Here is a 17,577-nt window from a genome sequence, read left to right on the forward strand (position 1 = left end):
ACATATGGGGTTGCCTTGCTAAAGAGAGGATTTATAATCCTCGCCTAAGGAAATTAGATTCAAGGACAATCAGCGGATCTTTTATAAGCTATCTAGTAAACTTTAAAGGGTTTTAATGTTTTATTATCCTTCATATAAGCCTAGAGTTGTTGATTGTAAAATTTCTAGAGGATACGGAACCTAGTGGGAGTGCTCATTCACATAAATTGGAATTTGAGGAAGCACTAGAGTTGGCCAAATCTCCTCCTCATAGAGGATGATTGATTGTATTCAGGAAAATCAGATTGATTATCCTGAGCCACAATCACTTCTAGAACAACCAACTCATACAGAACAGGTTCAAAATCTATTCTCCCATTGCAAAATGCAGAGGAAGTAGAATTAAGAAAATCCTATAGAATAAGTAGATTAACAATTCTTAGTGATTATGTTGTATATCTCCCAGAGTCTGATGTTGACGTTGGACATAAAGATGATCCAAATTTGTTTTCACATGCTATGAATGGAGAAAACTCCTCATTGAGATTCAGTGCCATGAAGTGAGAGTTAAGTCCATGGCTGAAGGGTCGAGCTAGACTCGTAGCCAATGGTTTTACTCATAAGGAATGCATTGATTATCGTGAAACATTCTCTCCAGTGTCTAAGGATGGTTCATCAAGATGATCATAGCATTAGTAGCTTATTTTTGATCCAGAGCTACATCAAGTGGATGCGAAAACAACTTTTCTGAATAGGGATCTTAAGGACGAGGTTTACATGAAACAATCAAAAGGTTTTATAAATAACAGTCAGAAAGCTTGCAAATTAAAGAATTCTATTTATGGGCTGTGATAGATCTCTCAATGGTAAGATACTTTTTACAAGGTTATTGTTTATAGAAAACCTTGTTGATTAGTATATATACCTTAAGGTCAGTGGGAGTACAGTAATCTTTCTAGTCCTATATTTGCAAGTGGTGATTTAGGTTTGCTACATAAAGTTCACAAAACTTTGAAATGAAGGATTTGGGTGAAACCTCTTATGTCTTTTGACATAGAGATTCACAGAGACATAAAGAATATTAACATTGTCTCGAAAGGCCTACATTGAAAAAAGTTTTGGAAAAAATTTAGAATGAAGGATTTGCACCTTCAGTAGCAATTAAGAGGGACTAATTAAATACAGATTAATGTCCCAAAAGGTATTGGAATAAGGGCAGATGAAAAGTTTTAAGGGTCTGCATTATACATAACCATATGACTGACAATAAGTATATTGAGTCAATAAAGTGCTGCAAATAAAGCCTTGCGGTATATGCAAGGAACCAAGAAGAACAACTTAACCTAAGGATACACTTTCCATTTGAAGGTGGTTAGTTGTTTAGATTTGAGTTTGCTGATTGTGTAGATAGTAGAAAGTCTACTCTAAGGTATATATCTATTTATTGAATGATAGATCCTAGAGATGCAGTTTGCAGACTATAGTTGCTACGTCTACCAAGAAAGCTAAAAGTCTAGCGTGCTATGAATTTGGTACACAGGCATGATGGTTGAGACATTTGTTGAAAGTCTCAATCTTGTCGATTTTACAGTTAGACCATAAAGATACTCTGCGGTAATTCTACTATAATCTTCTTTTATAAGAATAAAGAGTAGAAGCAGAAGTAAATCGACATTAAGTATCTCAGTACGAGAGATAACATTAAGAGACATAAAGGGTCTATTGAGCATATAAGTACTGAATTAATGATTGCGGATCCCATGACTTAAAGTTTACCGGTAAAGAAAGAATAAAGTCATGCGGAATATATGAGACTCATTAATTCATTTTCGCTTGGTTTGTCTCTTTTTGGTCTATAGACATAAAGTTATTGTAATAAAGATTTTTTGTGCACATTTGTTATTTTATCCATGAGGATAAATAAAGTTGGACCCGAATGACTTATAGGAAGTTCATTCATAAAGCTTGATTATCCATAAGGTACTCATGTAAGGAGTGTTTTACATCGTGATACATGGAAGGGACGACCTAATTTTATAATGGTTTTACCGCCATGATTCGTGTGAAACATTTCTTAACTGAGTTGGAGGATTCCATAAAAGATTGGCCAAAACTAAAGAACCTAATACCATATGGTCATGTGTTATAAAGTCCAAGTGGGAGAATGTAATATATTATTCCTTTTTGGTTGTGGCCTTTATATCACATTTACGGTATTTACTATGTTTATTATTTTTTCAATAAACATATACGGCATTATGGATATTTCCATTAATTTAGATTACCGTAAATATGGAATCGGTATTATGGTTATTTCTATTTATTTAGATTACCGTAAATATGGAATCGGTTAATTGATTTTAAAATCAATTAACGATATTGTTTCCTTGATGGAAGGAAACAAATACGGTGTTTACCATTTTGAGGGTCCCTGACCTAGCCTATAAATAGAGTGCCTGTGTACACCATCAGTACATCCATCAAGCAATAGGCATAGGTTAGAAGATCCCTCAAATAATCTTTCTTGTTCTTCAGATGGATCGTGGAGACGCTTGAGCAAACATGGCTAGAGGTAAGCCTGAATCCTGTTTATTCGTTTTCCGCTGCGCATGTTAGATTAAATAATATGTTGATTATTTCTAACACTTCCCTAAAATATTGAAAACTAATACATTAAATTAAGAATTTTTAAAGTTTATGGCGGTAATTGTAGATGTGATGAAAGTTCAAGGAAGTTAAGTGAAATTTTTACTAAAATATATTTACTTAAATTAAATTATTCCAATATCTTAATTATTATGATTTTCACAATAAATTGACAAAAGAAACATACCAAAATCCATAACAGCAAAACCAACGCAAACACTAGCTAGGACACAATTTCTTTCACTTGACCATCTTAAGATATACAAAGTTAATGAAAATTGTATATATTTATAGGGTAGAGAGATGACCGATTTCCTTTATTCACCAATAACTCGACTTCCCATCAACGTATGAATACTTCATTCAATATGAAACTACTCCTCTTAAGTAACCAACAATTTAATAGGATTAAAATTAAATAATCTTATATAAGGTGAACCATGTGGCGGCCTGTGAGTCTAAGAGTTTTCATACGGGTCATTTAATTCTTACATACGAATCTATATAATGTGAGTCGTGTTGTTTGATTATTGGAGATAGGACAAAAGTTTCATTCAACCGGTCTCTAAAAGTAACACATGTTTCTTATCATGGAAGAAATAAATATTTTTTTTAATAACATTAATAAGAAAGTATGTGATTATCACACTCTAAGGTTAGATCAAAGAAATTTGAGTTAAAAAAAATTAATTTCTCGAACACAGTCTATTAAACTACCGACACATACGCCTTTATATTTGAATCGAAATTATTATTATTATTTTTTTGATGAATGTCAGCTTTATAATATTTGCTCAAACTTTCACATGTAATTGGATTTCTCTTTAGAGATTCGCTAAATTTAATAAGTGATAATGCACTTTTTCCAACTATAAAGACAACTCCTCAAGACAAAATGTCCACATCTAATGAAGAGCAAAGTTCACGTGATGCTAACGTGTACGTTGTCTTCATCAGCATAACAAATTAAAGCTTACTTCCCCTTCGATACCCAAAAGTACCCCTACCCATCTCCCTTCTCATTGCCAAATTTCGAGCCCAATTCTGTCATTTCCACAATCGATCTCATTCTATAAAATCTAGGGCACACAGAAGGATTAGATCAGGTGATCGAACTTCGAAGAGATCGATATGGCAAAAATGTATTGCTTTTCTTTCGCGATATTGATGTTCGCCGGAATATTGATCTCCGGCAACGAGCAAGTGATGGGAAAAAGCTGTGAGGGTGACGTGCTAGGGCTTGTGTCACAATGCGAGAAGTATGTGAGCAGATCGGGACCGCAGGTTAAGCCGTCGTGGGGTTGCTGTGAAGTGGTGAAGACCGTTGACGTGCCATGCGTCTGCAATCTTGTCAATAAAGATATCGAAAAGGTGATTGACATGGCGAAGGTGGTCTACGTGGCTCGGTCCTGTGGCAAAACGGTTGCACCGGGCACTAAATGCGGAAGTAAGCTTCCATTTTTTATCGAGCTCTCAAATACACACTTTTTAAAAATTATTATTAAATTTTTACTGTAATATTAGTGAGTGTTATAACATTTTATTTATTTATTTTATATATTAAATAGTGAGTTTCCTTATTATTATTATTATTATTATTATTATTATTATTGTTATATTTTGGAAAAAGGACACACTAATGTTGTGATGCTTTTGTAGGTTATACTGTCCCACCGGCATGAAATTAGGGCAGAGAAAAAGAGGGACCAACAGGCGCCATTAGGTGTTTACGTATTTGATACGTATTTATTATGTATGTCCATTATCTTTTGGTGTCAAGGAATAAATTCATTAATTTATTTTGTTGCATTTAAGTATAAATGATATCATGTCATTTAAAAATGGGAAAAGTACATATATCTCCCTCAAACTACTACTCAATTGTCAATGTACCCATCAAACTACCAATTGTGTCAATTGTCCCCCTCAAACTACCAAAAAATGTCAATGTCTCCCCTAATACCAACAAAGAGACAAAAATAACCCTAAATTTTTTTGAATAAGACAAAAATGTCCTTATAAATTCGAAAAAAAAACTAAAACTAAAATATTATTTTTTAAAAAACAAATGAAAAAAATTAAATAAAAAATGAAAAAAAAAAACGAAAAAGAAAGTTTTTATTTTTATTTTTTAAAAAAAAACAAACGAAAAAATAACTGAAATATATAAAAACAATTTTTTTTTTTTAAAAAAAAACGAAAATGAAAAAGGAAAAACCAGTTTTTATTAAATTAAAAAAAAAAGAATATTTTTTTTTAAAAAAAAAAAAACCAAACGAAAAAATAACTGAAACTTACAAAAATAATTTGTTTTAACAAAAAAAAAAAAGAAAAAAAAACAGTTTTTAATTTTATTTTTTTTTTTGTATAAATTTTTGTTATTTTATATTTTTTAAAATATTTTTTTTAGTTTTTATTTTATTTTAATAATTTTATGAATGATATTTTTGTCATTAGGGAGACATTGACAGTTTTTGGTAGTTTAGGGGGGGGACATTGATACAATTGGTAGTTTGTGGGGGACATTGACAATGAGGTGGTAGTTTGAGGGGGTTATGTGTACTTTTCCCTTTAAAAATCTTGCAACATATATATATATATTCTTTCTTGGTCTATTTAGTAAGTCTTGCAAACTAGACTTTGGACATATTCTTGCCAATTCTTAGAAGCTTGGATAAATTTAACTATTTAGTTAAATACTTTGACACTTTTCTTCGTGAACTCTAAAGAGTAATTTTAGACGCTATATTCACATTTTTTTTGTGTCTATCTACTAATGATGTGGCTTTAAAAATTATCATTGAACTTGTGATTGATCATTATTGAATTTTGATCGAACGGTAATTTTAAAAGCCACATTACTATTAGAATGACACAAAATGAATATATATAGATAGGATGTATAAAATTACTCGAACTCAAAATTATGGGTCTCTTAATTCAATTATCACAACCACAAATTAGAAGGATCTTATGGTGGCTAGTGGTCCCATATATGGTTGTGATTTGAAGATAAATAAATCGTCAAACAAGAGTTTTATTATATTTTATGGTTCACGTTATTATATATATCTAATAGTATACATGACTCATGCCATTTCACTTACTCCCGCATCCCCTCTAGTGTTAAGAATTTTGCAATTGTAATAAATATTGAATTATCAAAATTTGTAATATCGGTATCTCAAGTTTAAGTCATTTTAATTTTACTCCTATCGTTAAGGTTTATGGTTAAATCAAATGACAAATAAGTAAAATGTCTCCTTTGTCCCTATAAAATTGATAAAAGTACAAATTTACCTTTGCAAGTTTATTTTTTTATTTTTTTTTAAAAAAAACTAAACCGTGGGTCTGGATAGGTCGTGGGCTGTATGACCCATGGCATGGACTTGGCTGTGAATCATCAAAGATTTTTATTTATTTATTTAACAAACATGGGTATTTTGGGCATTTTGACACCATCAATTAGGATTCAACAGAAAATCCTGGTGGAGGGGTGAAATTAAAATGGGATGAAACTTTGGATACCGCCAATTCAATTGTTCTAATTCAAGGTTACGATTGCAAACCCCTTAACACTTCCCGCCGTTGAGAGTAAGCGAAGTTTTTCTAAAATTTTAAATGGCATACTACCATATATGTAACTCCCCCTATAATAATACCTAACAAAAATTCATTGAAATGCTACTACTATACTTTGATAACAAACACGCAGCGAAAATTGATATAAATTTTATTTTTGTAAACTATAGGCAAAAATACATATAGCCTCATTAAACTATCATTTTATTGTCATTGTCAATGTCACCATAAACTATTAATTGTGTCAATTTCCCACCCAAACTACCAAAACAATATAAATGTTCTCCAATGACAAAAATACCCTTCATATATATATATATATATTAAAAAACAAATCTTAAAATTATAAAAAACTAACAACTAAAAAAAAAAAAGGAAAAACCAAGGCGATCATTTTATTTTTATTTTTATTGTTTTTTTTTTAATTTTTAAAACAATTATTATTTTTTTTAATTTTAATTTTAATTTTAGTTTTTTTTTCTTGAATTTATAAGAATATTTTTGTCATATTGAAATAGGTAATTTTTATCTTTTTGTTGGCCTTGAGGGGGACATTGATATTATTTTGATAGTTTATAGAGAAATTGACATAATTGGTAGTTTTAAAAGAACATTGACAATAGAGTAATAGTTTGAGAGGGATATGTACATATACTTTTCCTTAAACTATAATTACTGACAAAGGATAACACTAGAGCTCTATGCCATTTACATGAGTAATCCTAAATGTCATATAAGTGTCTATCAAAAAATGAGGTAGCTTTTAAAATCATCATTGGACGTGTGATTGATCAAATGATGATTTTGATCAAATGGTAATTTTAAAAGTTACCTCATTTTTTTATAGACACTTGATGGACACTTATATGACATTTAAAATTACTCCATTTTACATCATTAAACTCATCCACAAAAGCCGAAAACCGTACATGAATGTACAAATAACTTACAATTCCAAGTATACTATAACTCTATAAGTCATAGTTACATTTGTGCAAGGGAATATTTCTTTGATCGATTAGGACTTTGCGTATCGTTTTTTGTTCGGGATGATTCACTCAAGAAAGAATTCCTCATATTATAGTCTACACTTTCGTGTAACTGTTATTCAGTGTGATTGCGACGTACTATCCTTTCATTCTTCTCTTTACTATCATATGGTATCGATGTCACGTAATATTTTTGGTTGTCGTAGGGTTAAGCATATAAATAAAAATGCGTACATGCAACCTCTCTTACTATTTCCTTTCATAATACTTTCGTTCAGGGACGAAGAGAGGGGGGCTGGCAGGGACCATGGCCCCCCCCCCCCCCAATTTCCTAAAAAAAATTATAAGGTGGGAATTTTTTCTTTCTTTCCAAAAAAATTAAAAAATATAAGGTAAAATAAAAATAAAAATTTAGCTTACTGACCCCTACCAAATTTTTTTTGTTGGTCATTGGCCCTTATTCATAAGAATTTCTAGCTTCGCCCGTGCTTTCATTAAATTCTTTCATACTATACGTAGCAAGTGCTTAATTTTCTCTTTCTTGTGTACTACAATAAACGTTTCATATACATTTGCTTTTAAATCATAACAATAAGTTGCAAGTAAAACATGTCATAAAATCAATTACATAACATAGGGCTCATATCACCTTTGCAATATAACACAATTTTCATAAGGTTGGAAAAATAATAACCTTTCAATGTGTGACTCTTAAAATAACATTTTAAATGCATAAAATCATAAAATAACATAATATACCACTTTGAAGTGTATTTACTTGCATTGATCTTTTAATTTTCCTCGCAACGTTGGGCACCAAAATTTGCAATTTATCTCATCATTAGTTGGGGTTTAACCATTAAATCCTAATTTCTATTTCATAACTAATTATTTCTAATTCCCCGTCCTTTACCTCTAATTCAAGCTCTAGAATCCTCTTTCTCACTATACATTTTTATTTTATTTCATTTTCTACATATTTTTCTCTTCTTCCCTACCTCACTTCACTTCACTAAACCAACCCAACCCAACACTACTATAAAACGTCATTTACAACCTCAAAAACCCTTCTTTCAACATAATCCCAAACATATGAACAACAACAACCTCAATAACAGCAACATAACAACAACACCACCATCAACAACCTCAAGCAACCCAACTCTCACACTAGACACAACCAAAAACAACATATCAAAACCAAAGCTTAGAGAAAAGCTCACCTTGCTAGCTAGCTCTTGATCGGAAGCTTCCTCTCCTCAAGCTCCTACTCCTCCTTCCTCTCGCTCTCTCTCGTGAGGGGCTTGTTGTTTGACGGGACCTTTTTAAGTAGCTTCTTTCCCACTATTCAAACCAGTTCGCTCAATCGATCGAAATGTGTCAGACTTCTTTAATGCGCGTGATTTCTCACCTAACCATACTTGTGGCTCCAAGTCAAGATTCCATTTTGATCGATTGAATTCCTCCATAACACTTTATTTAAAATAAACACCAACATCACTCATCCTAATGGTCGAACTCCTACGCGCCTAATTTCCCAGTATTTGTCAGTTCAAACTCCATTTTTAATATGTAGAATATTTAATTGAAATTGAAGATAAATGACAGAGTCGAGATTATAACGCGAGACCTTTGGTTCTGATACCATGTTAAACTACCATTTCTCCGAAAAACTTGCGCTTATAGGAAGATCATTTGATCATCATTACTTTAACAATTATTATCATAACTATAGGCATTTTTACAGCAATTGTTCTTCTTATATCAATATATCATTGTGTTGTAGTTGTGTAATTCTTATGCTTGGTACGTATATCTTGTTGTATGTGGTAGCTGTAGCATAATAACAGTAAGTTTGGACAAAAATTGGAGTCCTTGTCCCAAGAACGAAGATTAAAAATGTGTGTTTCTGCCTAGTTGATTGTTGGTTCCTGGCTGTTTCTGTCGCTTTGTGTGTTCTGTTCGTTTGTCTTGTGCCTGTTCTTTGTTTGTTGGTCTGCCGCTGCTGGTCCCCTTCTGCTGTTTTGCTGGGGCCAGCCCTCTGTTTCTTTCTTGTTGCTCTGCATTTTGTAAGTGTTCTTACCTGCTGGTTCCCTTGTGCTGAGTAGATAGTCAGCTGGTTCTTTGTATTTTTTTTTTTTTTTTTTCCCTCTATTCTATTAATACTGACTTATTCACCAAAAAATAAAATAAAAAAAATACTAGAGATACTTTCGTTTTACTCTCACCTCCTATATTTCCGGACGTGGCAATAATGTGACATGACACTGCCACATGAAGCCCACAAAAAATTTACTAGCTTGGTTGTACGGCGTGGTACTGCCATGTCAGCCTATACAAAATTTGACAAGTCTCTTTCATCGGTGGCCAACCCATCTCAACCGAATCTTTGAGAGTGGTTGCACCACATCCGAAGCTATCAAGAGCCCTCAACATGTGATTTAGTGATTGTGACCAACATATCGGATGGATCCAACCACCCTCATGCGGTGATTGGGGGTGGCGTTGACCAGGAGAGGGGGAGGAGGGGGAGAGGGGGGTGGGGTGGATTTTTTTTTGTTTCACATGGCGGGAGTAGAGAAGATGGAGTGAAATAAGAGTGTTTGTAGCATTACTCAAAATACTAAAAAAAGAAAGAATAAAATGTTGGCCACAGCTATGTTATATAGAGAAATGTTACTTTGAATTATCTTATCCTTCTTCCATCATTCTTCGTTAATGTGACATTGTCAATTCACCATTGAATTTTTTTTTTTTTTTTTTTTTTTTAATTAAGATTAATCTAAAGGTGAATTGAGAATGTCACGTCAGCAAATAAGGATATGACATGAATCAAAAAATGATGTATAACACATCTCATGTTATATAACTATATGTGCACTAAAAAATGGTTATAATTACTTTTGATTATTATGGGAAGATATTCATGCATGAGTTTTCCATTTTTGGTATAATATTTCAAATTTTCATATTTTTATCAAGTGTATAATGATTTTTTTTCATTCTATTCAATTACATATTAAGTAACAAATTCTAATGTAATAATTCTTGCAGGTTCTAAAAGGTCCCTCCATGTCCTAAGGAGAATGCTGCGAAGTCTAAAGTCTAGGGTGTGGATCACTAAGCATGAACTCTTATCATTGCTTATATAAACATAAGCAATGATGTGAACTATTATGATATATGTTTCTTTTCTTGACAATATATGTCCAAATAAAAGAGAAATATAATGGATTCAATATTAATTAAATAAAGAATTTGACATTAAAAGAGGTCGGAACATGGGTGACACAATTCATGTTCTCATGTTGGGTTCGAATCGTACCGCAGTATATGTATAAGACTATAGAAGTCCTACTAAATTTCATGTTGAGTTTGTGTCAGGTTTGCGGATCATGTAAAAAATTGTCAGTCCTAAATGTTACGTATCAGGTTTGAATCATGTCGATGGATTGTATAAGACTATGTAAGGCAACACTAATCCACCCCATTTAATTAAACGGGTCAAAATTTTTAATTCTAACTCACTAATTTATGTTGAATTCATTTCAAATTTACGGACCGTGTCAAATATTGTCGTTTAACAAAAAGGTTTTTGTTTGGTCGCGATGGATTCAAATGAAGTTGAACTCTTCTCAACCAGGCATTAGGCCTTGTGGATTGCCTCAGCTTTGTCAGTGCTCTACAACTTCCACCAAAGGTCCAAAAGAATTGATAGGTCTTTTCGTACACCACTTTCCCTGATGTAGGGCGATTTGGTCCGAGGATTTTTATAGGACGGTCTCAGAATTTCTCAGATAAACCAGCCAATACCATAATCATAAATAGTATTAATCTTGATACGTTCCTACATATAAATGTGGCCAAAATAATTCAAAAATAAAAAATGAACGGAAGATTGACGAAAGTACCAACTGAGTTTTTTCATTAACGACAGGTACTATCTGTGATACTTTTTGAAACTGAGACGGCGATTTGATTCAAGGCCTAATCACATGTACATGTAAGGTATTTAACCCTTAAATTAATTTAGCATTTACTCTTGTTAATCCAAAAATTTGCCTTAGGTGCTTGATGATCATTTTCCTAATAGGAAATATTAATTTAGCCATGTGGGATTCATGAGAGGGAAGGTTTTCTTTTGCAACTTGATGAAGTTAGGGTGGTTTTTTTTTTTTTTTTTTTTTTTTTTAATATATATATACATATATATATATATTTTATTTCTCAGTGCGGGGAAGGGGACTTGATGGAGTTAGTTGAGTCTAAATAAATACATATATATATTGAGGGTTCGCTGTTAATCTCTATCACTTTTGAGATAGTTTGCTGCATTTTTCTATTATTTTTTCTTGAGAAACAAACAAACAAAACATCCTATACTCAACAACCAACCAGATAACAATAGAAAAGAAAATCAACAATCAATTACATACTCAAAGAATCCCCATGAAGTAACCAACCATCTATTAGAGAAGAAGCCTGAAAACTACACAATGTGTTAAAGAATGATGCTATTTAGTAGACTGTTATATTACTGTCATACAACCTGATGATATTGCAGTAAAAGAAGTCAAGGGCTAAATTTTTACTGTAACATCATTACGTTATATGACAGTGATATAACAGTCTACTAAATATCATTGCTCATGTGTTAATCCAAGTGAACCTTTTTATTTTAAAGCTACTTGTTAGCTATCCTTTACTGCAAGGACCGCTGGGATGAAAAATGCATGCAAATGGAATGCTATGGAAGAACTTCATCTGGGGCTCCCCTTTTATTTTCTTAGAAATTTCCTGCCTTTAATTCTATCTGGTCAGAACATGAAAATTTTATCTGCAAAAGCTATAGGATATGGATACCAGAAAGACTTGATAAGAAGAAATGATTAACCAAATGCAGGCATTGTCTAGATGTACTCAGGAGACAATTCTTTGGGAGTCAAATCACTACTGAATGCAATTTGCAAGCACAATACTAAAGTTTTAATCCATGCAATTTGAGGCTGTGACATTTGTAATTAAATTGCAGGAAAATGCCCAACATTAGTTAATAAATATACAGCCCAAACATTGGTCAAGGTTCTATTAGATATAAAATGAGAAGAATTAAACAAATTCTATATGAAGGTAATAAAAGAAGATGGCCTTTTTTGGCTGGGTAATTGGAGGACCATCAGAACACTCTTAACAGTATTCATTTGCAGATGAACAAAATTCTTTCATACAAAGCAAAAAAAAAAAAACACTAAAACCTGCGAGATCAGTAATTCAGATCTCATTTCCTACACCTCCAAGCCGATATTGAAAACAAGGCTCGGTCTTGCCAGCATATTACCACACAGCCATTCTCTTCCTTGATCTTATACCCATCACAACCACAACCTTGCAACAACCCCCTTGCTTGCAACATACCATAATAGCTCAAAGGTACGTTCCCAAACCCAGCCAAATCAAGCCTTTGCATCCACTTCTCAAGCTTTTCATGCCTTTCTTTCCTCTCAGCTCCTTCACATGCTATAATGTTCTTAATTTCCTCCCCAAACATCATCTTCTCCACCTTCAATCTCTCCAATGATGTTCTTGGCACTGTAGACTCCAAACAATCAAACAATGCTGCATAAGAGTAAAGAGCTTCCAATAGCCTCTCCATTAGAGTTGATCCATTGTGGTTAGAATCTTGTTCTGCTATTACCATGAGCTTCGGTGTCAAACCCCACAAGGCATTAAGAAAGCTATCCATCTTTGCTGAAGCATTTAACGATAGAGGTGATGATGACGCTGAGTCAGGACTCTGGCTATGCCCGTTGGCTAAATCTTTCTCAAGCAGCTCACCCAATGTGCTTTGGTTAATTTGCAGGACTCTAGGAAAGTGACTTCCATTCAGATTCTTTGATGCTAGTGGGGATTTCTTTCTCAAGAGTTCATCATCAGATGCCAACAGTGAATGCAATTGGAAAACTGAGCTGATCGCTAGAGCCTCCCCAGTTTTGACACGAAGTTTGTCAAAATCAAGATTATCTAATTTACCAACCACGGGATTGAACTGAAATGGGATATCCAGTTTTTCAGCTTCTTCAGTCAGTCTATACGCCATTTGGTCCAATATCTCTTTCTGTTGATGAACTCCAGTAATTCTCAAATGTGGTGGACCTTCAGGCCGTATACTCAAAACTTGAAGAAGTGCAATCCATTGGGCAGGTTCAGCTGCATTCAGGTCAATTATGTGAACCATCTTTTCCCCTTCCATGGCTTCAATAATAGCCTGGTTTGAGAAAACATAGGTCACCTTCAAGAAGGGAAACAACTCAAAAAACAGTTTCTGAACAAGAATTTCTTCAGAAACCAATGTTATTCTAGTGGAATTGAGGGCTTTGTGAAGACCAGGCCAAGCTTTCAGGATTCTGTCCGCAAGTGCCTCAGTGAAATATGCAGCTATCCTCTGCATGGTATCACCATCAGGAGAGGCGAGTTGGGAGATTTGCTCAAGGGCAATATTTGCATTTTCAAGGCTACCGGCAGCAACATGATTTGCACAAGTAAGCAACAGGTGGATCAAATACAAACCTCGCTCTTCGGATTTCAGTTCTTTAAGCCATGGGTATGGTGATCCTACGCTAGGTGGAAGAGACATCATGGAAAATAATTGGAGAGGTGATGAAGTTACAGAAGAAGACCCTTCGTCTTGAAACATTGGTGCCATACAACGATCACAACAATTTGGGGAAACTGGGGAACAAAGACAGACTATCGTCAACAAAAAAGAGAAGAAAACTCACTCCACAAAATGATCTAAGTGATGAGGAAGGTCTAAGTCTTCAAAGGAAACATGATATCCCTCATGCAAGAGCCAAATTTGCATGAAATCATAAATAGAGAAAAATGTTTTAGTCCCCTGTCACCATTAACAAGAACAAAGCAAAAGAACACAGAATCAGAGCCTGTGAGGGCTCAGTTATAAGTCTAAGAAGGCTAAGGATCTACCAAATTCACCAGATCAAACATGCAAGGAAGGGAGAACAGGCAAAACAAGCAGAAGGCTAAGATCAAACAACAAGTGGAACCCAAATCAAAGAAAATGACCAGAAAGGCAATTTTCACTAGAACCCAAAACGGTTATAAAATATTTCATCAATTAAGCTCAAATTCGCATAGGAAAGCATCTAAGCGGCCACAGAAGGAACAGAGAAAACAAACAGAACCAGAACTAGCGAACTAAAACAAGAACAGCCAAATTCCTTACTGGGTTTTGCAATTGATCAAGAACCCACATGGAGCCCCTTGAGAATTCCAAAGATTGCTTCTCCAACCCCTCTCTCTCTCTCTCTCTCTCTCTCTGCACACAGGAGGGCCGTTGTTGCGGGTTTCTTCCTGGGTTTCCTCTGTTTCTATCCCACAGAGAAATTCACAATTTCCCTTGATTAAAGTTCCTCTCTTTGTAAGGACTTGTACATGGCTACGTTGTCGACAATGCGTGGGGGGGTCCTTTTGTCGTTACTGTTTTGTTGTCCTTCTCTCTAAGTGGAATATGGAATTTTGTGAGTAGGTAAGAGAGAGAGAGAGTCTTTACTCTCTCTCTCTCTCTCTCTCTCTCTCTCTATAGAAATTGTCTTTTTTTTCTCCCTCTGAAACTTCCACTCCTGTGGTTTTTTGTCTTCATATTTGGTGACTAGGGAATCAGGGCTGGCCTAAATCGACTTTTTATTATTCCCAAAGGTTACATGAATCCAAACATGCCCTAACAAAGACAAACAATGCCCTCTGCTTTGTTTCCTGGTGGGGTAAGTGTGGGAATTGCAACAAGGCTCCCCAAGATGCTTCCAAAACACCCATTTTGTTTTCTTCTCAAAGGGCAATGACCATACAATTGTCAATTGGTATTATCTTCTCAAGTTAAGACAAAGAGACAAGGAGGTTAAGCTAAAAGCCAAAAGTAGATACCACATTTATCTTTACTTGTGGATCCTTAGGTGTCAATATTCAAAACCTTTGTTCTTTTCCAATTGCATTGTTTCATTGCCCAAACAAAAATTATCTATTTGCCATGTCATAGTTTTTGGGTTTGCAGAATTGCACCACTTTATCTCCTACACGTAGTAAATCCAATCACAAATTGCCAGGTTAAGAATGCTATGATGAATGATTGTCTGCATGATCTGATCATAACATCACCAAATCTTGTGTTTTTTTTGTGATTAGGCTTAATTTAAAGTTTTGGGATTTTTAGGGTTTTGGGTTTCTATATTATTCGAAGTCATACAAACGATAATCTTGAAATAATCTTGAAATAATCTTGATAGTCACATCAATGAATTTGTTTGGTAAAAATTAATTTTGAACATTGCAAAATTTTAAGTCAAAAGAGAACAATTATTGACCTCCCCTTTGCAAAATGAACAATAATGCTTGCATATGTATCTTGCATTTGTGTGTAAACGACATAAGTTGAGGGTGTCGCACTAATAATTAGCGACACGTGAATCTTAGGAATGACAATTTATATTCAGGTATTAGGTTTGGGTCGTGTCGAGATATGGGTATAAAACTATATAAGTTAATCATAACCTTACATATTTAATTAAACGAGGCAAAACCCCTAACCCTAACCCGTTAATTTGGTATTGGGTTTACATGTCGTGTAAAAAATTATCAGCCATAAACATCAGGTATCGGGTCGGGTAGAGTCGAGACATGTATATAAGAGTGTATAGGTCAATCCTAACTCAACCGATTTAATTAAACGAGTCATACCCTTCAACCCTAATCCACCAAATTTGTGTTGAATTCGTATCGAATTCGCATGTCATGTAAAAAATTACCAATCGCACATATAATACTCCCAACTTATGTTATGTGGACACAAGGATTGGAATTCATTTAGTGGGAAAGGGAAGGCTATAAGTCTATAACCAGGAGTCCAGGACACTTATTTGTCCAATTAGAAAGCTTTCCTTTTGTTATGTTTGACACAACTATAAAACACTTCTTAAAGAAACTAAAAAAAAAAAAAAAACAGCTTAAATAATATATATATATATATATATATATATATATATATATATATAGTGGGAACAGAGAAATATATTACAGAGACACTTTTTCCCCCCTCCAATGAGAAGCTTTTCTTTATCATATTGACAATGACACAACTATTGATGCATGCATGTACCTTTGAAAGGAAAATAGAAATGTTCCACCAATTGGAAGGGCCAGATACTGTGATACATCACCATAATACCCCCATTGTATTAAATTATTAATTATAAGTTTTTATTATTATTATTATTATATGTTCCCATCCACACAAGTATGTATTAATATATAATAGTCGGTCCAACATATCTATTTTCCTTTCGAAGGTAACTAATACAATGGGACCCATGTCATGTATATATATATTCATAAGTATTTGTGAGATTGACATGCATCTTGACCTCTTTATAATTGTAAAATGATGTCGTTTAGGGTTTTTAATATTTTAATCATATACTTTTAAAGACAAAAAATTGTCATTTTGAAGTCGTTGGAAATAATTTTGACGATGCAAAATATTATTGTTGATATAAAATAATATAAATCCAGAAATTAACAATAAAATAAATAGAATATAAGAGATTAAAATTAAAACAAAGCAAGAAAATATATTATATTACAATGCAATAAAATCATGCAAGAGTATTGTTCTTAAAGAAAATCATATACTTTTAAAGACAAAACAATGTCATTTTTTAAGTCATATATATTCATTAGAATCCTATAAAAAAACCCTAACAGAGCGTTAATTTAGATAAAAATCTTAAAAGATTACATCGTTTGGTTGCACTTAAATGGAAGGAGTCTAGATATTCAACGGAATGTGAATTCCCTCATAATTACCTTTTGTGAAATTTAGATGAGAGGAGTTCATTTAAGATTTGGCTTAGGTGCTATAAAAAAAAAAAACTACAACATAGGTAAAGCTCATGACAAGGGGGTTCCATAATAACTCATTATTAGTAAATTAATAATATTAATTAGTTGTGATTTTGTCATAACTAGTTCAAATGATAACCATTTTACTAGCAATTGGATTTAGATGGTGTCTCAAGACTCTCAACTTACAGTCCACCACTATTTCATTGCATATTCTACTTCACCACAATGTCATCTTCTTCCTCACCACAATGTCCAAAGGTCACTCATTGTCTTAAGACTTGGGTCGATCATGGTGAGGTCGGATTTCTTTGTTCGTGTTGAACATGAGTGGGTTGAAGCCCCATTTGAATCCAGTTATTGCTTACCTCCCAGTACTCGAAAAATGATAGAATAATGTTTTTTCAGTACGTCATTATATAATTAGGATAATGTGACAGTAAAAATCACATTTGAATTAATATTTATA

The 17,577-nt window shown here is 33.5% G+C and overlaps 2 protein-coding genes across 2 annotated transcripts; one reads left to right on the forward strand and one right to left on the reverse strand.

Moving 5' to 3' along the window:
• Positions 1 to 3,741: 3,741 nt before the first annotated feature.
• LOC133878464 (uncharacterized) lies at positions 3,742 to 4,434 on the forward strand. The gene is made up of 2 exons (XM_062317020.1): positions 3,742 to 4,072; positions 4,285 to 4,434. Exons 1-2 carry the CDS (start codon positions 3,757 to 3,759, stop codon positions 4,305 to 4,307), a joined length of 339 nt encoding a protein of 112 aa, XP_062173004.1. The 5' UTR covers positions 3,742 to 3,756; the 3' UTR covers positions 4,308 to 4,434.
• Positions 4,435 to 12,222: 7,788 nt separating this feature from the next.
• Positions 12,223 to 14,749, reverse strand: LOC133877621 (scarecrow-like protein 3). The gene is made up of 2 exons (XM_062316007.1): positions 14,440 to 14,749; positions 12,223 to 13,925 (listed from the first exon to the last, which is right to left on the reverse strand). Exon 2 carries the CDS (start codon positions 13,897 to 13,899, stop codon positions 12,475 to 12,477), a length of 1,425 nt encoding a protein of 474 aa, XP_062171991.1. The 5' UTR covers positions 13,900 to 13,925; positions 14,440 to 14,749; the 3' UTR covers positions 12,223 to 12,474.
• Positions 14,750 to 17,577: the final 2,828 nt, after the last annotated feature.

This window comes from Alnus glutinosa, chromosome 9, assembly GCF_958979055.1.
Source record: "Alnus glutinosa chromosome 9, dhAlnGlut1.1, whole genome shotgun sequence".
Lineage (NCBI taxonomy): Eukaryota > Viridiplantae > Streptophyta > Magnoliopsida > Fagales > Betulaceae > Alnus > Alnus glutinosa.

What these genes read in the sequence shown, in the direction of transcription:
- LOC133877621 (XM_062316007.1), bottom strand. Translation starts at nt 13,899, where the DNA reads ATGGCACCAATGTTTCAAGACGAAGGGTCTTCTTCTGTAACTTCATCA.
- LOC133878464 (XM_062317020.1), top strand. Translation starts at nt 3,757, where the DNA reads ATGGCAAAAATGTATTGCTTTTCTTTCGCGATATTGATGTTCGCCGGA. An exon ending in ACCGGGCACTAAATGCGGAA is followed by an intron (nt 4,073 to 4,284) that starts GTAAGCTTCCAT and finishes ATGCTTTTGTAG; the next exon opens with GTTATACTGTCCCACCGGCA.